This window comes from Hoplias malabaricus, chromosome 4, assembly GCF_029633855.1.
Source record: "Hoplias malabaricus isolate fHopMal1 chromosome 4, fHopMal1.hap1, whole genome shotgun sequence".
NCBI classification, from domain to species: domain Eukaryota; kingdom Metazoa; phylum Chordata; class Actinopteri; order Characiformes; family Erythrinidae; genus Hoplias; species Hoplias malabaricus.
The window spans coordinates 33739709-33762222 of NC_089803.1; the positions used below are offsets into that span (position 1 = coordinate 33739709).

The following is a 22514-nucleotide window of genomic DNA, read 5'->3' on the forward strand; positions in this document are numbered from 1 at the left end:
AACGCGTGAGAACGAACACACAAGTCCCGCCCCCGAGCCCCTCTCAACCAATCGCTGCTTACTCCCGCCAATCTTATTGGCCACTGCGACTGTCATTCACAGCGGGTGCTACGCAAGCGGATCGTTGAAATGGTGGAAGCGGAGCAACGGTTAGAGAAGACTACGGACACAGAAGAGGAGTTTTTGGTTCTGCTGCAAAGAAAGTAGCCATTATTTGGGTGTTTTGTGTTTTCAGCTTTATTAGAATGTTTACTTTGCAGGCTTGTTGTAAGAAAAATGAGAAAGTCACGCGTTGTGCGATGGTACAGGATGAGAGCATTTCTCGACTGCAGTTTGTTTATGAGTGAAAAGTAATTAGTGAGAAGGTTGAACAATCAACGGTTTTGTAATCGCCTCTCTGCCCTCGCGGTGTGTGGCGTGAGGAGCCGAAGGCTACGGCGGAGATATTGGATCGACTCAGACTCTTCGACCGAATACACGCGTTTCACTTGAGTCTCGTGGACCGTTGTGGTCAGACTCAAGAGACTCACCGATTTAAAAACAGCCCTGCGGAAGCAAAGGCTTCTCTATTGCAGACCCTGCGGTACATGGAGCACATACATTCATGTCTCTATCCCATGGCTTTGCCAAGGTTGGGACAAGAAGTTCTTATCTCAGTGATGTGCAGTGTTTCCATGACATTCATTGTATTTTTTTTCTAGGTGTCTCTACATAAAAATGCGAGTCTGGTATTGTTTTAATGTAATATTTAAATAGAGCATCGTAAAATATATAATTTTCACTTCACTCACCGTAAAGAGTAGTAGGTAAGCAGTTCACAAATATCAGCCAGTAGAAATATTTAATAGAACTATCACATTTTGTACAACAAAATTACTCCCAGAGTAAATCAGTTTAATTGCATCTATACCTTTAAAAAAACAACACAGCACATAATCTTTAATCAAATGTATTCACAGATGCTTTTCCTAATTTGATTCTCCCAGGGATTAAATCTCAAGTGCCACTCAGGGCCTCAGCAGATTCTCCTGTAATAAAAAGTAAAAACTTCATTTAAGGATGCATATACATCACAAAAACATTCATACTCAAAAAAGGAAATAAGGATGTGAACTTTTAGGTAAAGAAGCCTTGCAAATGTTAATCTGTGAACATCCATTTAATTGGATCTGGTTAGTTTTTCCATGAATCACCTTTTGGGAATGAAGATTGTTCTCCATGTGACGCCATGATCTGGAGCAGGTAAGACTTCCAATGAGGCACATCATGCAGCAAACAGCCAGCAGTGCCACGCTGACCAACATAAGATGATACCTGGCAAGAGCTTTCTCTTCCTAGGAGAATGGAAAACACTTCTTGAGTATGAGAGGACACCATACCTCAGCCTTTTATAGGTTAAAGTTTAAAGCTGTGAGCACGACACTACTGCAACTGGTGGGAATAGTGCTACCAACTACTGAGATAAAAGCTAGTGTTACACCAGAATGTTATGTGAAAATAAATTACAAGTTTACATGCACCAAGACATGAGTAGGCTGCTTTTTGAGACAGATGGGTCTGTCTGGTGGTCTGTCAGATTATATCTTCACTTTTCTCAGTTTTATCTACATGGTAAGTTTGGATTTCCAAATTATTTGACCTCACCACCTAGAAGTCACAGGGTGTAGCCGATTCCATTTACTGGATCTATGCACTCACAAAATCTACATCGCCATGTTCAGAATATATTACGAATATGTTCATTCAAAAGAGATTTAATGAGACCAGGCAAGCACTTATGTGCATGCATGACAACTTGCAGCTATTAATAATGCTGAACAATTGTTCCGCTGTCTTATCTGCCTGAAAGCATTGTAGTGCTAGTGTTGTAATGGCAAGATCTCCAAATAGAAGTGAGCATCTTAACATCAAGTAAAATGCATTTTACCACAAGCAATGGTATGGTTACACTTTTATAAACACATTTAAGACTAATTGGGACCCCATGCAGGGGGGAGGTTGTGAGTCCAATTCCCGCTCCGGGTGACTGTCTGTGAGGAGTTGGTGTGTTCTCTCCATGTCCGCGTGGGTTTCCTCTGGGTGCTCCAGTTTCCTCCCACAGTCCAAAAACACACATTCGTAGGTGGATTGGCGACTCAAATGTGTGTGTTGCCCTGTGAAGGACTGGTGCCCCCTCGAGGGTGTATTCCCACCTTGCGCCCAATGATTCCAGGTAGGCTCTGGACCCACCGCGACCCTGAACTGGATGAATGGGACCGTATGCGTAAATAACAAGGCAATGATTTGCAAAACATTTGGGAGCTCAAGTCTCCTCTATTGTTGCTGCCTGTGCTTGCTGAAAAGATATAGGTTCATGCATACAGGCAAAAAGGCATTGGAAATCCAATCTGAGCATTCACATTCATTTCACATGCCCATGACTCGGATGCATATCCAGTCTAGGACATCGTGACTCAAATCTGATTTGAAAAAACAACTGATTTTTAATGATGTTCACACAGCCCTAAAAAATAAATAAAAAAAATCTGTGTATTTAAGGCAAAAATAAAAAGCCAAAGTGAAATATTTTCCATTCTTGTTTGATATAGCTGCTCAACAGTTTGGTTTTTTTTTTATGGTCAACAGCAGTGTTTTTTTTATTTTCGTAATTCTCTAAATATATAATTGGTCTGAAACTAGTTTAGTTACCCTTATTCTTACTTTAGTTTACCCTTTACTATGGGACAATGCTCTTGTAATCCATGCAAAATGTGAACTGACCTTGTCTTACTGAAATAACTAAAGTCTTCCCTGTAAAACATGTTGTTTAGGTGGCATGTTGTTCCAAAACCGGCAAATATTGTTCAGCATTAACGGTGCCTTCACAGGTGTGCAAGTCATCTATGTCATTTGCATTAATGCATCTACATAGCCTAACAGATACTGGGTTTTGACTCGTGCGCTTATAACAAGCCGAATGCTCACTCTCTTCTTTAGCCTGAAGATGTAGTCTATGATTTCAAAAGAATTCAGTTTGATCAATTGGACCACAGGACACTTTTCTACTTGATCTCAATCCATCTTAAATGACCGCTGGCTCAGAGAATCCTGTTAATACATGGCTGCTTCTTTGCGTGAGAGTTTTTAACTTGTGCAGAGATGAACTGTGTTCACATACACTGGTCTTCAGAAATGTTTCTGAGATTATACATTTTGAAAAGTAAGCTACAGTAGAGGTATTGGTTACTAATGGTACAAACTGTGTAAATGTACCTTTTAAAAAGGTACAACAGTGGTTTTACAGTTTTGTTACATTCTCTTCTCCAGAAGGAGAGGTGAATATTTGTAATCTTTCATTATAGAACTGTGTAAAATAAAAGAATATAATATAAGTCCTGGAGATTAAATGGGGCATATGAAATCAACATAATTTTAAAATCTAAATTGTAATAGAATAAAGTACAATTATGTTCCCCAATTAAAGGTATGCATAAGTACATTTGATGGTACCACCACACTGACAATTTTTCTAACAGTGTACAGTCATTACAGAATTGTATCTGTTTCTAATTTAGTGACAGCTCATATTAGTTTTGGGCCATGTCCTTTGCATATAGAGATTGCTCTGGTAGATGAATATAGATTGTGCTGTAGATGAGGATGGCTCTTTGCTATTTTACATTGAGAAACATGACTTTGAACTGGTCTAATATTAGCCCTCTAAGTCTTTCAGAGTGGTAAACCCCTACATGTCTATACTTCTGCCACTCTAAGATGCTTTTTTAAAACCCAGTCATGTCACTGACCTGTTACCAATTAACCTCATTTATTTTTTATAGCATTGCACCATTTTGTGTGTTGCACAATTCAAAATCTTTTGCTGTGTTGCTGGCATCAAAGTCAAAAAGCCTTAAAAAAAACTAATGATAATAAAAAAAACATGTAGAAAGCATTTTCAAACCGTATAAATATTAAGTGCATACATTTGAATGTGTTTTACCTGAGTGAGGTTTACAGTCAGATTATGGTCTGGTGTGAATCTCAAACTGAGGCAAGGTGGTTCATATTGGGATGTCTGCTTGTATGAATCTGTAGCAATAGCCTTCACAGGAGGCACAGCTTCCAAGTTATCTGCAAGGCATGCCGGTGGGGTCCTGAAAATGACCTCAACTCAGCTCATTGTGTATAAAGAAACTAGCATCATATTATTGTTGTCTCATAGGCATTCTCTTACGGAGTTTGAGGGAGTAGGTGAGCTGGAGCAGTAATTCTCAGACAGGATACCAAAGATTTGGGATTTGCTTCAGCAGGAGTGGGTAGATCCAGGTCAAGTGCAGAGACAGATTCAGTTTTGGACAACTGAGTTTGTAAGCTTAAGAACAGTGTTATGTTTAACATTTCTTTTCCACTGGAACCTATCAGGGGAAGGGAGATGCAAATGTCAAAACAGTGTTAGAGAGTTAGACTTTGTTTTTTAAAAACTGTACACATACAGACCTTTTAGGCCCAACTGGTACCCATGTAAAGTGGCACTAATGCTGTTGTGATTTGGTTCACCTCCTATGCGCACCAGAGGTACTAACAGAGAAAGCGTAACAGTCTCCTTAGCTTTTTGGGATGTGTTTGTGACAGAGCCATCTTCATGATTTAACAGTGGAGGTGAGTCTTCCACTTGTTTTCTGTTCAAAATATCTGTACTGTTTAAATGCGTACAGAATTTCAGACCCAAAATTGATCCCAGCATTTGGTTCCAGTCCTGAAACATGCATGCACAGATGACAGAATGTTTCATTAGACAGCGGTGATATTATATATTTATACACACACACACACACACACACATTAGGAAACAATGATTATATGAATTGTATATTGTATATATATTTACCATGCTGATGTCTGGGTTCTTAATGTCATGGTTTTGAGAATATATCCCAATAATAATAAAAGCTCCAGCAAGGACGAGAAGGCAAAGAAAGAAAACCACAAGAGGAGGGTCATGTACCAGCTTTGCCCTCAGATTAGTGACAGGCTTCCACTGAGCCATAGTGCTTTATTAACACTGCCAAACAAGCGACCACCTAAAACATCAGCAAAACAAATTATTTTTACGCAGTAAAGTATAAAAATAATAACCACTAAAGCTCACATCATCTCGGAGGTCTGTCATTCCTCAGTGCTGAGACAAACTGTGCGGAATAATCAATGATCCCACGTTCACATGAGCACCCTACCTCCTCTCATTAGGTCACTGCACACACTGCGAATCGAAACGGCTAGTGACCAGCGTGGGCTGTAAATGGCAGAGTTAACTACGTGAAACAAACATTATAAACAAGGATAACTATAAAGAGCTCTACAATCTTAAAAGTGTCTTCTCACAACTTCCTCAGGTGGGAGATAAACAGCTTTAGTTCATGTTTCAAAATAAAAGTCTTTAGTCAACGTATTTTGAAAGAGCTGCTACTACATGTGTTGTTTTTTTCTGGCAAAGACGTGAGACATGTCTTTTAAAAACGACTAGTAAAATATCTTTAGCATTTTTTAAGAAGCCTCGGATGATGAAAACGAAAATAAACGTTCCGTAAATTCTTCCCTGGATTCCAAAGGACTTTTATTTCTGAAAGACTCCGGATGAGGGTGTAGCTTAGTGTCTGAGCTCAGTGGTCCCCGGTGTGTCCCCGCTGTTGGAGAACTGCTTTTAAACAAGGTGTTCTGCCCAAAACTGATCAAAGTTTGTATAGGGTGAGGATTAATGTCTTTGTGTAGTTTTCTATCATTCTGTGGGGCTTACTTGCCGGTTATCTTCGGCGTGAGAGACGGAGAGAGGGGGATCTATGTGTTAGCGTTAGCCGCCAGTCTTCATTGTGCACGTTACACTTCACAGTGCGAGGGACACTTGTGCTTTTATCTTTAAATAAACAACACCGTTGTAAAAGAGCAAAGCCCAGCCATAGCTCGCAGTATCGTCTCTGAATCTGAAGTTTCATTTTCAGCAGAGGTGACATGAAACTCGTCGAGGTCCAGAAATCGAATTACAAGGTTTTGTTTCGATATGTTTCCAACAAACATTGGTCTGCTCAGCGCAGATTGTTTTTTTAAATGAAAGGTTGAAGAGTCTTTTTAAAACAGTGACTATGTAAACCAGTGCAGCAGAATTATATTACACACTAAAAATGTTATTTTTAATATTGCCTTAAAATTGGGTTAGATGCAACTCCGTACAGTTCCTTCATTTAAGATGCTTGGATCTGTAAATAAGTATCTTTCAAATTTCTATTTAATAGTGATGACATTCCAGCATTGTATTTTTTTATAAACCTGTGTAAATGTAATGTTTCTTTGTAAATTTGATCAAAGTGAAAACGACCATAATTGATATTCTATATTTCTAGTACAACATTCCCATATTGTTTTATAAATTATATAACAAATATGTAAAACAGTTTTGGCATGTTACTGTAATATTGTTACCTTCATGGTCCACTGCTCCTCATCTGTCCTGTGATGTTTCTTCATCCAGCCATGTCTGCAGAGACTTTGAAAAAGCGCAAGGCGAAAGTCATCCGGAGTGACGGTGGGACTCCTGAGAATAAACGGGGACGAGCAGAAGGGGAACAGGTCAGTGATCACTGTTTGGAGAGATTGTCCACACAGATTCTTCAAACCAGCCACTGCAGGACCATCAGGGTCTAATGCAATTGGTAGAGTTCCTTTAACTGTCAACCTTCCTGTCCCAAGCCTGCCTCTGTAAACTTAAGGCCACACCTGCACCAACACAATTTGTATTCAGCAATGAGCATTTCAGCACTCAGTGTTGCATTTTGGTACTATCCTGTCACTGATTTACCACCTATGCATAGACAGTGTGTTCTTGTGAGTTTACTTTATAATAATCTTGATGAGCATGTGTAGTAAATGCTATGATGACTCTGTGGGTGAGTAAGCTTTTTAGCTGGGCTCTCTCATGTCTAATCCTTCAAAGATCTTTTGTTTATACATTTCTCTACCTACATACTATACATACTGGATTAAGGGCAGGGGGGAAATAGCCAATGCAGTTATATGTATGTTTGAGAGTGCTCTTTTAGAGTTTTTTCTTATTTATATTTCGGAACATCTCTCTTATCTAGGATGTCAGAGTATATAATGAGGAGGTGGATTTGGAGGGCAGAGACCCTGAAGAGGATTATGTCCTCTATAAAAACACATGTGAAACACTGGCTAAACTGATGGCTGAAATCCAAGAGCTAAAAGCCAATGGAGCTACAGAGGGGGTAAGAAACTTTATTTAAACTAAGTACAGCTATGAAGAGGTAAGGAAAAAAGTGATGCTGATACTGGAATATCTGCCCTTGTGTGTCTAGAGTTTGGAAGTTGAAGAGAGACGCAGGCAAGGCTGTGTTCATTTCATCACCTTGAAAAAGCTGAATCGCCTGGCACACATGAGACTGAAGAAAGGACGGGATCAGACCCATGAGGTACATATAAAAACATACACTGCCCTCCTTTGTCTTTTTTGTTTCCGCAATGTATTTACATGCCGTTTGTCTTGGATCTCATTCTTGTTTCTGCAGGCAAAGCAGAGAGTGGATGTATTGCACCTACAGCTTCAGAATCTTCTATATGAAGTCATGCATCTTCAGAAAGAAATTGGCAAGTGCCTCGAGTTCAAGTAAGAGAAGAGCTTTACCTTCGGTTTATAACAAAATAATAGGATATGACTTTAAACTAGGGCGGCACGGTGGCGCAGCAGGTAGTGTCGCAGTCACACAGCTCCAGGGGCCTGGAGGTTGTGGGTTCGATTCCAGCTTCGGGTGACTGTCTGTGAGGAGTTGGTGTGTTCTCCCCGTGTCCGCGTGGGTTTCCTCCGGGTGCTCCGGTTTCCTCCCACAGTCCAAAAACACACGTTGCAGGTGGATTGGTGACTCGAAAGTGTCCGTAGGTGTGAGTGTGTGAGTGAATGTGTGTGTGTCTGTGTTGCCCTGTGAAGGACTGGCGCCCCCTCCAGGGTGTATTCCCGCCTTGCGCCCGATGATTCCGGGTGGGCTCTGGACCCCTGGCGACCCTGGATTGGATAAGCGGTTACAGATAATGGATGGATGGATGGACTTTAAACTACTGCATTTTTCCACATAATTTAATGCTTATAGCATCAAGTGTATCTAAAAATGACTTTATATATCAGACTGGTCATGCTGTACATATTGTAAAGCGTAGGTATTTTTGTTTAGGTCCCAGCATGAAGAGATCGACCCAGTCAGTGTGGATGAGTTCTTTCAGGATGCTCCATCTGAAATTTCCCGCCCTCAGCTCACCAAAGAAGATCCTCACTTACTTACACTCGCTCGCCTTGACTGGGAACTGGAACAGAGGAAAAGGTGATACATATACCCAGAAACAGTCCTAAAATAAATACACACAAATATCCAAGCTGCTTTCTCCCCCCACTAACACACATTGAGATATGCTCTTTATAGTAGTGTTGAGTGATATGACAAAAATGCATTATCACAGTACAGAAGTTGTAGCTAGTGACTGTAGAAAACATAGACACAGCAATGTCTCTCATCCAGTACAATTATCCATTCCACATTTAAATGGATCCAGGTTTTGGCCACTTTCAGAATTTTTCATTCCACCTTAAATGGAGCAGTGATTATCGTGTGACCCAAGCAAAACTGTGAATTTCACTTTTAAATACTAAATTGTTTAAGGTGTATTGGAAAACTTTTGCACATGGAGCAGACGCAATTTGTAAAATAACGAGAAATTAATATAGTTTATAATAAAAATCCGCATTGCAGCTGTGCTCCAAAGAGGGTGGTCTTTGACCCACCTGTTCTGAGCTAAGAGGGTGAGTTGAATCTCAGAATGATTGACAGTGGCCTTGTTGTGGCAATAACTCGCTGTCAGTAGTGGAGTGCTATTGCTAGCCAGAACCATGGGGGAGAAACCCTGAAACTAGCCTGGGTTTGTTATTTGGGTCAAGTAAAACAACACCACAGAACAAATCATTTTTAAAAAAATCTCCCAAAAAACAAACCCCTACCTCATTCTCTGTGTCAATTCAGAGCAGTCATCGTTTTTAGATAGATCACAGTTGGAAGAAAAGTCTGAAATTGAGTGGACAGTGGCTTTAAGCGCTTTTGGATCAAACATGTCCACAACACACAGAGAAAAAGATTATTGCCCAAATGTACCATATAGATACACTTTGAAATAAAAAAGGCTTATTCAATGTACATGAATTTCTACTTTCTATAAGGTTTTCTGTTAATAAATTGGTTGATGACTATGATATTTAATTTAGGTTGGCTGAGCAGTATAAGAAATCACTGTGCTCTAAAGAGAAAATATTGAAGGCAATTGAGCTGAAGAAAGAATATCTCAACAGTCTTCAGCCAGGCCTACACGCCATTATGCAGGTAATGCACAAACTCAAAATACATTATGATGCATGATTCTTTCAATCGTACTTTTTCAGTGTCACAATTTAAAAAAATTTGATCTGACAATTAATTGTGATTAACAGTTTGTGTTTTAATTTGCGTTTATGGAAGTACAAGACTAAATTTGCCAAATTATCTGTTGAGATATCTTGCTTCCTGGTTACCCCTACTTTCCCAGCTTCCAACAGAATAGCTCAAGCTCAAATAAGGACAATTTGCTCTTTTACTTTTCTATAACATGAATCAGAATTAAATAGCTGTTTTTGTACAAATAATATGTATGTTCTGCATTTATTTATTTATTTTGCTTGAATGTGTCTTAATCTGTCATAACTGAGGAAATTAGGAACTGCAGCAAACTGGGTTCAGCTTGAACACATGATTTTAAGCAGTGTAATAAATATTTTATTGAGTGAAAAGTTAGAAATAGCTTACATTATTTTTTTCTACCTTGGAAATTATTTGTTGTGATGATGCCTTATCTACTCACAATTTCACATTCTCTCTCTGGCTCTCTCTCTTCCTCTATGTTGATCTTTCACAGGCTTCTTTGCCTGTGCAGGAGTACTTGTCAATGCCATTTCAACGTGTGCAGAAACAGGCTGAAGTTGCACGTCACCTCCCTCCCCCTCTCTATGTGCTGTTTGTGCAGGCCAATGCTTATGGGCAAGCTTGTGGTAAAAGATGCCTTTCTCTCAAGAGTATTCAAAGATGATGAGTGATGTTTTTTGATAGCAATCATTTGATGATTTTAATTATGTGGTGTAGGTGTGTATTGCTTTATGGCAGTGTATGTATATTTGTATTTTAGACAATAACCTAGAAGTGTCTATCAGTGGAGATGTGGATGAAGCTAAGGCGCTGTCTAGACCCCCTGAAGATTCACAAGGTAAAGACATGAATGTGTGTGTGTGCGCGCACATATTTACATATTTTATGTGAGTACATTACTTTGTTGTTTTTTTATTTATTTAATCCCACCCCCCCCCTTCAGATGATGAGAGTGATTCTGATGCAGAGGAAGAACAACAGAATACTGTACGTTGCTTTCATTTTTTTCCACTTTGTGCTTTCTGGTCTTTATCTTGTTATTTTTCTTGTATGTATTGTTATATCCCTGTCTTATTTCACATTAAGAAGACAAAGTAAAAAAAAAGCCCTTTGCTGGTTTCTTCAGAAAAGACGGCGAGCTACCGTTGGTGTTCAGTTGGATGACAAGCGTAAAGAAATGCTGAAACGACATCCCCTCTCTCTCTGCATTGACCTTAAGTGCAAAGGTGTGTGAGCATATTTTTATGTAAAGGGCAGATATCAAGGGTACATCTAATTATTATTTATTATGTTTTGACCTCATGCTGATCTTAATATGCTTGACCATCATCTTTCAACTTTCTTCTTTTCTGCAGATGGCAGCATATTGCATTTGTTCTTTTATTACCTGATGAACCTCAACATTCTGACGGTGAAGGCTAAAGTGTCTACCTCTGTGGACCTTTCGGGGGCTGTCAGTGCTGGGTTAGTTACAGAATCATATTGTGTTCTTCATACTCTATAGAAAGAGAAGAACCTCTGCCACATAAATAAGAAACTGCTGCTTATTATGTCCATGAAGGTTTTTTTTTTTAATTTTCTTAAACGTGTTGTGCAATATTGCTCTTACTCTGTAGGGAGCTGCTGAACCCAGAATCTCTGTTAAACTGCTTGTATGCTTCTGACCATGGTCAAGAAACTCCTAACCCTGCTAACCGCTACCAGTTTGACAAAGTGGGGTAAGTGTAACTAATCAAACAAGATTAAAGGTTCTGCAGCTAAGTATATTTGTGAAATGAACTACATTAATAGAGCACTCCCTTTTAATGTCTGGTTATTTGTAGCATTACCACTTTTGCGGATTACGTGTCTGAACTTGGACATCCCTACACATGGGTGCAGAATCTTGGAGGGGTACAGTTCTCCAGTGACACCCCACAGGTATGTGTTCATTGCCATGGCTTGCTTTGTTTCTGTTATGATTTTCATTTTGTTATAATAGTGTAATATTTAACTTTTTTTTCCCTATACTTGAATGTTTTTTGCCCTGTTGATTTTTAAGTTTCCCTCATGTGCCAAGCTCTTTTCCGTCTGCCTCTTTCTGCACTTGAGAGGATTTTCCATGCTCGGGTTTGGAAATGAGTTGTGTTTTGAAATTAGTTTTGAAATGTGGCTTAATTGGAGACTACTCAGTATCCAAAATTATTTTCAGAGTATGGTTCAATTCCAGTATGGTCCCGCAGCATCGGAATAAAAGGTAAACGTAGCTAGTGAAATGGAGTCAACTACCAAGCGAATCAATTCTTTGAGCATCTGGGAATGGGGATAGGCTGAAATAGAAGGCTGTAACCTTGCTCTCTTGTTGTCTCAATGGTCAGTGCCCTAGAAGGCAGTATTTTGACGTTAAGGTGTTTGTAATTGAGTTGCTTTAAACGCAGAAATATCTCAACACATTACCAGGACCCAGGTACACCTTCAGTGCTCGCCTGATGATATTAGGCTGTCACATACTGAAGGTTAATGTGGATAAACTTGACAGGATTTTGTTATTTGTAGCCAGCTTGGTTAGCTGAGTTGAGGCCCTTCCAAAAGATACTGAGTCTATGTACACAACACATTTTGCTGATACTGAAAGTTATCAGTATTTGTCCACCAACATATTGCTAAATGTATTAAATGTTGTAATACTTGATATGCAGGCTGAGGGTGCAAACAGCTCACTCAGTGCCAGTCACATGGAGACGACCATGAAATTGCTGAGAAGGCGACTACAGTCCCGCCTATCTTTACACAAACAGTTCAGCTCGCTAGGTATGTGCACACATACACAAAGTCCATACATATTCACTATGGTTAGGGTGGGAGTAAAATTCACTCATCTTATACATTGGGCACATGTATTTGATTTGTTCATGGTTGTGTTCTTGTGTTGGATTACAGAACACAGCATAATTCCAGTCTCCAGTGAGTGCCAGCATCTTTTCCCAGCCAAGGTGGTCTCTCGCCTAGCCCGCTGGACCATGATGAGCTATCAGGAGTTCACGGTACATAATTATTTATAGTGGTTGTAGTAGAATATTTATGCATTATATTGTTATAAATGGTTGAGTAACAGAATCAGATTAGCAAATTACACATAGAGCCTAGCTTCTGTCATGATGGCTGTGTCGGCTCTGCAGAAAGTGTTAAATACGAGATCTACACCCTCCCGAAATGGGGGTGTGGAAAAGATGGTTGTTTTGACTTTGATATTCATACTTTTATTTCTACTTAAACCACACAGAAATGGGTTAAAATAGAAATAAAATTATAAATATCAAGAGGTAATTTTTTAGTGTAAACACTCATTTCCGTGTGAGGAGCTACAGTAAATATGAACATCAATGAGAGCTGTAAGTTATTTACTATAGGTTTAAAAATATTCTGTGTTTATGTTTAGGAGTTCAGCTTTGTGCATCATGTGGTAAAGGCAGGCCTGGTGAAGGAGACTGACCTGTTCTTTATGTCCATTATAGAGCGAGGAACAGGTGAGTAGGTAGAGAGACTTCATGTGAACATTTTAAGGACTAAATTGAATTGCTAACATAGCATGGGATTAACATTTATATGCTATTGTTGTATTGTTGTAATACAGATGATTTATTGATGCCCAAAAGCATTTTGTTGACATCTGTTCATTTACCACTCTTTCAGCTCGTCTCCAGGCTGCAGTGGTGTTAAACCCTCGCTACCCAGAGATCACGCCTCTCTTCTCTCTTTCACTGCTCTGGAAAGGCGAGCGTAGTGGTCGCACAGATGATAACCTGCGGGTAAATTTAGCATGAAGCTGTTGGTTTATGTACCCATACCTGAGTAATGTCTACATCAATATGGTTCCAATTTTTGTGACTCTAATGTGAATACAGAATTATTTTATTTTAAAGAACCCATCGGTATGCCAGACATTTATTTATTTTTTTTTTTTTTAATTGATTCTTATTTATATAGGCAATGGAGAGCGAGGTGAACGTATTCAGGTCTGAACTCCAGGGGCCTCGTCCAGGTCTGCAGCTCCTGACTAATCAAATCCAGCGTCTGTGTGTGTGTTTGGATGTGTATCTGGAGACTGAAAGCCAAGTGTCTGATGGCTCAGAAGGTCCAAGAGAATTTCCAAGAGAGAAGATGTGTTTACGCACTGCCAGGTAGAAACATATATCTATAATTCACTGCTGAGAAAAAATTCTCAGACACACAGATATTTTTACATTTGGCATTTTAAAAGTAATACTAATAACTGTCTCTTTTGATTTTCAGGGGTCCAAATCGTCTAAAGCCTTTTAAGTACAATCACCCTCAAGGCTTTTTCAGTCATCGCTGAATATATTCCTTGTATTAACACCTTCCCCAGTACCATGCAATCTCTCCCTCACCCTTCTTTCTTCTAAGATTTACTTTATTTTTTTTTTTAATAATATTCAGAAGTATTTGATTATGCATCATAGTGTTTTTCTGTGTAGTGTAGAAAATAAAACACTTTGTCTACAATGCGTCTTCATCTTTTGTTTTTAGTTTCATTTTTCATATTTCATGAAATATCGATTGTGTCACAGTCTTGATGAATCCACATTTATTGATTTATTGAACTCTTTTCACTCATATTAACCCAGATAGATTATATTGCTTTTAGTACTAAGTTGACAACACTACTATATATGACATCACTATTCTTCTCAACTGCATGCAGACACAACAGGTGTTGTGAGGAGTGAGGATTTCTCAGTGCATTTTTTTCTCACATCCAACCAAAATTATTCTAACTAATTGTCAAAATTGTTTCTCCGACAAGAGTTTATAATCATTGTGTCCTTTGCAGTTTCTGTATGCATGGGCACCACAAAAGTATAAATCATGATCTAGAGAGGAATGAACAAATGTGTATTAGCCTGTTGATTTTATTTTTCCTGTACAAAGTATCTTAGACAGGCATATAGAAAACAAACATGTATATCTTCTAAAGCAGTTTATATACAGTTTAAGTCTTGTTTAAGCGACTTAAATCAATTGTCCAACACACTCACACTGAAGGTTTGAAAAGTCTTTAACAAATGTAACAAAGGCAGTTCACATTTTACTTTTATTTCCCAGAATATATTACATTTATTTAATATTTACATTTAACATAAACAGTGGTTAATCCGGTATGAACTGGTCAGGTGTACTGATATTTGGATTGTAATTAACACGTGATGGCTGGCAAATATGGAAAATTCTGTGTGTGCTGGGACACAGCAGGAACTAATAAATAGTGCTGGATTAATCACTACTATTAACTACTGATTAATTACTCAGTAATAGAACTCAATGTCACAAAATATCAGATCTGTTTTTGGTACTGGTGGTCGTCGGGTGGGGGTGATAAATTTGAGTTACTTTTTACTCTGAGTTCCTATATTGTAACGTTAACGTTAAATGCATATCTCGCATAAATGGCTGGACAAAATGTACAATTAATTAAAATTTTCTGGTCGCATAAATTCCCTACGTTGTGTAGGTCTTATGGTGGTGTCCTGCACCAAACCGTACCATATGTTTAACCGATCAAGTTGTGGTTCAGCCACGTGTGCAGTCTCCTACCGGACATAGCTTGGATTCAAATGTGCCACATAGTGCACTACGTAGGGAGTAGGGAAGTGTTGAGATTCTACGGAGCCTTCAGAATACAGTAAAGCATGCGAACGACCTAATGCAGTTTATCTATCTCGTTCCTATGTCTTAAGTCATTCCCACGCTGATTTATTTCGAAAGGATACGTCCGTGGAGGGCTCCCGGACTCAGCCTCTGGCGCCTTTAATCACCTGAAACACAGGAAACACTTTGAGCGGCGCTGGGTCACGTGACCGCGCGGCTCACTGACAACAGCAGGGCTAACCGAGTCCGAGCAGAACTCCCGTGTGTGTACACAGAAGTGGTGCAGGGTTGACTGCGGCACAAAGACATCTCACTGACCCGAGAAACCCAATAAGACAGTCCACAAACTCACCCGATCAAGGACCTTCTCTCTCTGTTTTACAGCGGACAGCGAAGGAGCAGGTCAGAGGAACGTTAACCGTCATTTCAGCTAAGATAGGTGTAGAGTGAGTAAGGGCTAGTGTGGGGGTTAGTGATAATGTGAGGTTTAGTGACAGTGTGAGTTATAGAATTAGTCTTAATGATAGTGTTAGTGTGAGGATTAGTGTTAGTGATAACAAATGTGAGTGAGGATTATTGTTAGTGATAGGGAGAAGGCTAGTGTTAGTGTCAGGTATAGAGTTTCAATGTTGGTGTTAGTGACAGTGTGAGGGTTACTGTTGGTGTTAGTGGTAGGGTGAGGGCTAGTGTCGGTGTTAGTGTTAGTGATAGGGTGAGGGTTACTGTTGGTGTTAGTGATAGGGTGAGGGCTAGTGTCGGTGTTAGTAATAGGGTGAGGGCTAGTGTCGGTGTTAGTGATAGGGTGAGGGCTAGTGTCGGTGTTAGTGATAGGGTGAGTGGTAGTGTGAGGGTTACTGTTGGTGTTAGTGGTGAAGGCTAGTGTTAGTGTCAGGTTTAGAGTGAATGTGAAGGTTAGTGATAGGGTGAGGGCTAGTATTAGTGTAAGGGTAATGTTTCATCTGTTCTGTTTTCATGCTTCTTGAGGTGTGCAACAGAACAAGACTGAAGCTGTCAGTTACCATGTCCCACTTATAGAAGTAAACACGAAATACCAGTGAAAGTATTTTTCATCTGTTTGTCTGGTGCTTTGAAGACAAAACATTCTTTTCTGGTGTAAACTCAATATAAATGAGTCTTAATTGTAATAAATGGTCTGTATATTATATTTATGTTCACAATGTGAAGATAACTTAAATTCATACATATGTGCTGCGTATCTTTGATGAAGAACTCATTATGTTGGACATCATGATGATCATTTGCAATGCTGCTAAATATAACTCATTTGCTACAAATTTATTAGCTCCTGTATATATATTGCATACATTTTCTCTTTCAAAAGCCACTTGGTTCATGATATTGGACCTTACAGTGACAGAACATAAGGTATCGTATCGTACACTTTTAACAGAGGTACAGAAGTGGTCTTAAAGTCCATCTGGGTACCCTTAAACACAGCACATTCTTTGTCAGAAACAACTGAACGTTTCTCCCTCCAGAGTCATATCGAAGTCTACACAACCACAACACAAAGGCTGTCTGTCAAACAGACAAATCCTATCATAATCATCTAGGCACATAAAAAGATTCAACATAATTTTACAACAAAAACATAGACACATAAAATATGTGTAAACCTTTGCATTAAAACTCACTGATTATTCCACTGATATTATTACAGGAAGTTTCCACCGACGTTTTATGTATTTTCTTTGGCCAAAAGAGGAGAACAGACAGAGATGAGAACTGTTCTGCAATTGCTGTACATCTGCATGTCTGTCCCGTTGATCCAAGGCACCCTCTCAAAAACAGATGCCAAAAAAACCAGTAAAGTGCAGGAGGCTGAGGTAATATAATGTGTGTGTGTGTGTGTCTGTGTTTGTGTGTGTTTGTGTGCATGCTGGTTGGTCGTTCTCTAATCCTTCATCAGTGGACACAAGATGAAGATGCTGTGTCTGATCCACTCTTTAGACTGTTAAATTTAAATAAGTTTTGTGTTTTCAATTAAAATTGATGCATTAACATTTTTTGTGCTTATAAGTAGATGATGAAGGATTGACACTTTAAGTGGGAAATTATACTTTTTGAATGGCAATTAAAGAAATTAAGTACAGAGGTAACAGTACTAATGCCACATTTGCTCTTGTATTTAACATAGCTTTTTCTTGCTGTGTATGTGTCTTAGACAGCAGTAGCAGAGCGTACAGTGGAGGAGCGGGGACTGGTTGTTACAGATCCACAGTGGAGGGATATAGTGAGAGAAGAAAAGAGATATTGCTCTCAATCCATATCAACACGCCATTTTCAGGGAGCAGTGTTGGGCTACATCACACCGGTGACTTTTTTCTACAGGCTTTTCTATGTGGTTCCTCATACAAGATTTCAAATTTTATATAAATTTACACCATTCAATATGCTCTTACAATATATTTAACCCTCTATTGCATGATATATGAAATAGTGGATTAAAAAATATTTGCACACATTTTGTTACCTTCCATAGAGCACAATGAACAATTATAACAGTAATGTAAAAAAATATAATGATAATAGGGGGTCAATTTAAGTATGTTACTTTGGTACAATAATGGTAATAAATTCAAAATGTGCATTTGACTAAAAAATATGTTTTTATTTTATAGAAAATCACATTTTGTGAAATAATTGATTAAACAACAACATTTAAAAGACAATGTTTGCTGACAAATTAATACAGTTATTATCAGCTGTCATTTTAGTGGAGTGTCATTACCTACAAGCAACAATGTGATAAAAAAAGAATATCAATTTTGTTCATTCATTCTCAGTCCAGTCTTTAGGCTAAGAAATCCAGCAATACATAAAACCAAATTTTTATTGTTCATAACATTGCTGTAATGTACTGAAGAACAAAGAATGAATTTATGAATGAATTTACCAATGTGTGTGGGGGCACATGCACACAAACCCACTGAGCGCACAAAGCTACAGCATCAACATATCTTAGCATATGCACAGATGATTGCAAACTGAAAAAAATCTGTGTGACATACTGCTAGGAAGCATAAAAACATGGAATCCTCAATCCACTGTTTCATGTTGTTGCTTTCAAGCAACATAGCTAGTTTATCAATTTATAAAATATCTATTCAAAGATAACATAAACAGTGGAGGAAAATGAAATCAGAACAGACCCAAAATTGTGAAAATATTTTTTTTAATTCATGAAAATCCTCAAGTAAATGGCACTTTTCCTCAAATTTCTGGAGCTGAAAACACATGGCTGCCATGTGTGAGCACAGTTAAGGAGAAGAGGCTGGAACAAGGTGGTAAAAGTCATGTGATAAAATATAAGCAGTCTATTGGGTTCCTTTCCTTCCTCATTTTTAAAATGGGCATTTTTTACTGATGTATGTTTTTTTTTTGTGATTGTGATACTGAGGGAAAATGAGCATGTTTCCCTGAAGCAACGCCATGCAATAAAGGGTTAATATTGATTTTTTATATTACTACAAATCTAAGACATCTTTCAGTAGTCATTAAAAGCATAGCAAAAACAAACTTGCAGCTAGAATAGCCACAACTATAAACATTTTTGTTACACTGTAGGTACCTAAGAAAGCCAAGAAATAAATTATTTCAGTTTTTATTTCTTGTTTTCTTTAGTGGAATTCTCATGGGTATGACATTGCGAAGTTGTTTGGGCCTAAGCTGACCTCAGTGTCCCCAGTGTGGCTACAGCTCAGACGCAGAGGACCAGAGAGCTTCCATATCACCGGCCTGCATGACCACGACCCTGGTGGGTGTAACTTCTTTTGGATTCTGCTCCTAAATATATGAAATACTATATGCTATATACTAAATTTTAATTGAATTTTATGACCATAATTATTTTAACAGGCTGGGTCAAAGCTGTGAGGAAAGCAAATAAGAAAAATAAAATTTGTGAGTACTGTCTCCCATCATATTTTTATAATATAATATTTACCATAAGAGTGCCTAGGTTAAGTTCTGATGACTATTAGCTAAGTTCAATGACTTGGTGAACAGAACTACATTATGAACAGAACTTATGTTATGTGAGTACTAATAACGCTTTTTTCTGTAGTGCCTCGTTTGTTATTTGATGGCTGGTCTTATCAGGACTACATGAGTGTGCTGGACAGCGAGGATGAGATTGAGGAGATTGGAAGAGAAGTTGTAGAAGTGGCAAAGGTATGGTCGGGCATTAAAGCATTGTGTTGTTTTTGTCCATATCTTCTTTAATTTATGTTCTTTGTATTTGTCTTAGAAGGTTTCTGTGGTTTTATGTACCACTGAAGGTTGTAGTAAATTTGTACGTTTTTTTTATATTTACTGATAGATTTTTGAAATTTTTCAGTTAAGCGAGTATTCATGCTTAACTGGCTCATCTCAAAAATACCATATTGTGAAGAGTTTTTATTTTGTGAAAAAAGCCTTTTTTTGTTCGTTTGTTTGTTTTGTTTTTGGTCAGTATGGCTTATACAGCAATACAGATGAGCTGAAGGCCACTATCAGAACAACCTGGGCTTTGTTAACATTTCAACAATGCCACAAGCTGATTTCCTCTGTGCCACTTCATTGTGATGCAGTAATTTGTGGTTAAGGAGCCCCAACCAAGTTGTATGAATGAACATGCATTGCCTGTATTTTACATATTTATTTTAGACTTTATGAAAGAAGGTTGAGACACTGACCATAATGATCAAAAATGAAACAAAAACATGTTGAAATGTCACTTTATATGTAATGAATATAAAATATTGAGTTTTCCTTTTTAAACGCACCTGTATATGGGCTCTGTTCTGATTATGCTTCATTCAGCAAGCACTTGGCTTAATCTGAGGATAATCTGCTTTTAATATTTTGGCTTTTAATATTTAATGGCTTTTTTTAATATTATATGGCTTTTTTGCTTTTAATATTAAAGTCGCAAACAGAAAACAGATTTTATGCTTATTTTCTATCAATTTGTATTACTATATACAGTACTATACTTCATAGCATAGCCTTGTTCTGCAGTTTGTGTTATTGTTTTGTTGTGTTTTAGGCTGAGGGATTTGATGGCTACACTCTGGAACTGTGGAGTCAGCTGGGAGGCAACAAGAGAAAGTCTGTTTGTTTCACTATTTGTGTCAATGACCAGCTGAATGTTTAAACCTGATAGCATATTTTCAGCATTCTGTTACAGAGCATGTGGCTAAATGTGTGTTGTGTCACTTTTGTGTGATACAGAGAGTTGGCCCACCTGGTCACACACCTGTGCAAGTTCCTAAAGGCAGGGAAACTTACCTGCATTCTGGTCATCCCTCCAGCTGTCAGTCCTGGGTAAAGAACTCCTTATGTGATAATTCTGTTGCTGTTCTATTATTTGTCGCTACACACTGAGGTTTGAATGAGCAAGACCCAGGCTCTGCTTTGTTTTGTGCATAGGATTAAGTTTCTATTTCTTTTGTGTTCAGGACAAACCAGCCAGGCATGTTTGGGCAGGAAGACTTTGAGAGGTTGGCTCCCTTCGTGGACGCATTTAGTTTGATGACTTATGATTATTCCAACCCTGGCAGGTTAGTCAAAATGAAAAACAAATAAAACACTATCTTATTCATTAATGCTACCAGATTTTCTAACATCCTAGTGACTAGAATTTTTAAATTCACTCCCCACTCTCATTCATTCACACTAGGACATTTATTAGAGAAGCCAATTTACCTAACCAAGACAAACATATATGTACATATATTGGGTGGCACGGTGGTGGTTAGAACGTTTGCCTCCCAGCACTGGAATCTTGGCTTCAAGTCTCATCTAAGTGAAGTTCTCTTCGTGGGTTTCCTCCATGGTCTCCAGTTTCCTCCCACAGTCCAAAAACATTGAGATTTGGTCAATTGACTTCTTTAATATCTGTCCTAGTGTGAGTGAATGATTGTGTATATGAATGAATGTCTGTAGGTGTAGAGAGTGAACGAGTGAATGTGTGTGTGCCCTGATATGGATTGGTACACTATCCTGGATGAATCCCTAGTGCCCAATGCAGTCCTCCAGATGGACAGTTGTTCATGGCTGAGAGTACACGGTTTGGATTTGGCTGCCACTTCTCATCAGTGTGTGGATTGAATGTTGAATGGAATGGCATTCTGTACAGTGTTGATTGTAAAGCATCTTTGGGTGTCAATAATGATGCTAAAATACTGTTTGTCCTCATGTAGTGAAGATAATTTTGGTCAGAAATTATTTGTAGCTGTAGTAGTAATGAAGTAATTAGTAGTAGTAATGTAGTAATTTTAAATGTTGTCAAATTAGAGGTTAATACTTGTGCTGTATGTGCTGAAGGCCTGGCCCTAGCTCCCCTCTGCCCTGGATGCGAGAGTGTGTGTTGAAGCTTGCAACACAGACACAGTGGAGGCACAAGATCCTACTTGGATTGAACCTGTATGGCCTTGACTTCTCTAGCCACGGGGGTGCTGAGCCCATCTTAGGTGGAAGGTATAAGTGAAAATTCTTGTTGTATTTGAGCTTTTCATTTAAATTATATCAAAGAACCATATGAATTCTGGCACTTTGAATTGTCCAGAAAAAAACAGTCTATGTAAATTTAACCTGGCAAACAAGGCACGGTCTCTGAAATATTCAAATATCTGTTTTCATTCACTAAATGTATTTTGTAATCTTATTTATATCAACATATTTTCATACAGGAGAACCTGTTTGTAAATTTGATTGTGTTATTGTGTTAGCCAAAAACACACAATTCCTTCAATAGTGTTTTTTTTTTAAACTTCAGCTGCCTCAAATGACAAATCCTATCTTTGCCTTATATAGGTTCATTGAGCTACTGAAAGAAGTCAAGCCTAAACTACTTTGGGATGAGTACTCAGGAGAGCACTATTTCAGTTACAGAAGGTAAAACACAAATCTGTTAATTAAAAGCTATTGGAATTGTATGAAGTTATGAATTATGACATTGTTTGTTGCTTCTTTGTATTTCAGAAGTAATACGGTAAAACATATAGTCTATTACCCAACTCTGAAGGTAAGAGAATTTTCTTTTTTTTGTAATACTATTTATTTGTGACAGATATACCGTTAAAATTTGACAGGAATGTGTATCTTCTATTTATAGTTTCTCCAGCTACGAATTGCCCTGGCAGTAGAACTTGGCACAGGAATTTCGATGTGGGAACTTGGACAAGGCTTGGACTATTTCTATGATCTTTTATAAATTGCACTTAGACCAATAATGTACACACACAAAAAATGTGTTTCATCTTTTCAAATACTGATTATCATGGTACATTAATATTTATGACAATGCCAATGCTGAGTATGCCAATAAAATTATTTTTACTATTTTGGGTGTATTTGTAATGTACTGAACTCTCTGGATCA

The 22514-nt window shown here is 38.3% G+C and overlaps 3 protein-coding genes across 5 annotated transcripts; 2 read left to right on the plus strand and 1 right to left on the minus strand.

The window, feature by feature from the left end:
* Positions 1 to 138: 138 nt before the first annotated feature.
* Positions 139 to 5373, minus strand: zgc:158398 (uncharacterized protein LOC568894 homolog). 2 transcript variants are annotated; one of them, XM_066669308.1, is made up of 7 exons: positions 5214 to 5373; positions 4868 to 5060; positions 4477 to 4735; positions 4214 to 4394; positions 3980 to 4133; positions 1194 to 1334; positions 139 to 1028 (listed from the first exon to the last, which is right to left on the minus strand). In XM_066669308.1, the coding sequence occupies exons 2-7, from the start codon at positions 5024 to 5026 to the stop codon at positions 1008 to 1010; spliced, it is 915 nt and encodes a 304-aa protein (XP_066525405.1). In that variant the 5' UTR covers positions 5027 to 5060; positions 5214 to 5373; the 3' UTR covers positions 139 to 1007. The 2 variants fall into 2 exon arrangements, with proteins under 2 accessions (XP_066525405.1, XP_066525406.1); XM_066669309.1 differs by lacking the exon at positions 4868 to 5060 and having other exon boundaries at positions 5129 to 5373.
* A 219-nt stretch (positions 5374 to 5592) lies between these two features.
* thoc5 (THO complex 5) lies at positions 5593 to 13955 on the plus strand. 2 transcript variants are annotated; one of them, XM_066668663.1, is made up of 20 exons: positions 5593 to 5724; positions 6503 to 6600; positions 7113 to 7256; positions 7347 to 7460; positions 7557 to 7654; positions 8214 to 8360; positions 9293 to 9407; positions 9976 to 10108; positions 10243 to 10320; positions 10426 to 10469; positions 10609 to 10708; positions 10838 to 10946; positions 11099 to 11200; positions 11306 to 11402; positions 12161 to 12272; positions 12402 to 12505; positions 12901 to 12988; positions 13155 to 13270; positions 13449 to 13642; positions 13755 to 13954. In XM_066668663.1, the coding sequence occupies exons 2-20, from the start codon at positions 6505 to 6507 to the stop codon at positions 13816 to 13818; spliced, it is 2055 nt and encodes a 684-aa protein (XP_066524760.1). In that variant the 5' UTR covers positions 5593 to 5724; positions 6503 to 6504; the 3' UTR covers positions 13819 to 13954. The 2 variants fall into 2 exon arrangements, with proteins under 2 accessions (XP_066524760.1, XP_066524761.1); XM_066668664.1 differs by lacking the exon at positions 5593 to 5724 and adding an exon at positions 6004 to 6021 and having other exon boundaries at positions 13755 to 13955.
* A 1258-nt stretch (positions 13956 to 15213) lies between these two features.
* On the plus strand, positions 15214 to 22452 carry chid1 (chitinase domain containing 1). The gene is made up of 13 exons (XM_066669185.1): positions 15214 to 15530; positions 16810 to 16975; positions 17314 to 17463; positions 18774 to 18906; positions 19008 to 19052; positions 19216 to 19322; positions 20179 to 20240; positions 20364 to 20456; positions 20591 to 20692; positions 21459 to 21611; positions 21948 to 22028; positions 22116 to 22158; positions 22249 to 22452. Exons 2-13 carry the CDS (start codon positions 16868 to 16870, stop codon positions 22345 to 22347), a joined length of 1176 nt encoding a protein of 391 aa, XP_066525282.1. The 5' UTR covers positions 15214 to 15530; positions 16810 to 16867; the 3' UTR covers positions 22348 to 22452.
* Positions 22453 to 22514: the final 62 nt, after the last annotated feature.

What these genes read in the sequence shown, in the direction of transcription:
- zgc:158398 (XM_066669308.1), bottom strand. Translation starts at nt 5,026, where the DNA reads ATGGCTCAGTGGAAGCCTGTCACTAATCTGAGGGCAAAGCTGGTACAT. An exon ending in AGAACCCAGACATCAGCATG is followed by an intron (nt 4,736 to 4,867) that starts GTAAATATATAT and finishes TGCATGTTTCAG; the next exon opens with GACTGGAACCAAATGCTGGG. An exon ending in TGACTGTAAACCTCACTCAG is followed by an intron (nt 1,335 to 3,979) that starts GTAAAACACATT and finishes CCATTCTCCTAG; the next exon opens with GAAGAGAAAGCTCTTGCCAG.
- thoc5 (XM_066668663.1), top strand. Translation starts at nt 6,505, where the DNA reads ATGTCTGCAGAGACTTTGAAAAAGCGCAAGGCGAAAGTCATCCGGAGT. An exon ending in TGAGCTATCAGGAGTTCACG is followed by an intron (nt 12,506 to 12,900) that starts GTACATAATTAT and finishes GTTTATGTTTAG; the next exon opens with GAGTTCAGCTTTGTGCATCA. An exon ending in GCACAGATGATAACCTGCGG is followed by an intron (nt 13,271 to 13,448) that starts GTAAATTTAGCA and finishes TTATTTATATAG; the next exon opens with GCAATGGAGAGCGAGGTGAA.
- chid1 (XM_066669185.1), top strand. Translation starts at nt 16,868, where the DNA reads ATGAGAACTGTTCTGCAATTGCTGTACATCTGCATGTCTGTCCCGTTG. An exon ending in AAGTTGTAGAAGTGGCAAAG is followed by an intron (nt 19,323 to 20,178) that starts GTATGGTCGGGC and finishes GTTGTGTTTTAG; the next exon opens with GCTGAGGGATTTGATGGCTA. An exon ending in GATTATTCCAACCCTGGCAG is followed by an intron (nt 20,693 to 21,458) that starts GTTAGTCAAAAT and finishes TATGTGCTGAAG; the next exon opens with GCCTGGCCCTAGCTCCCCTC.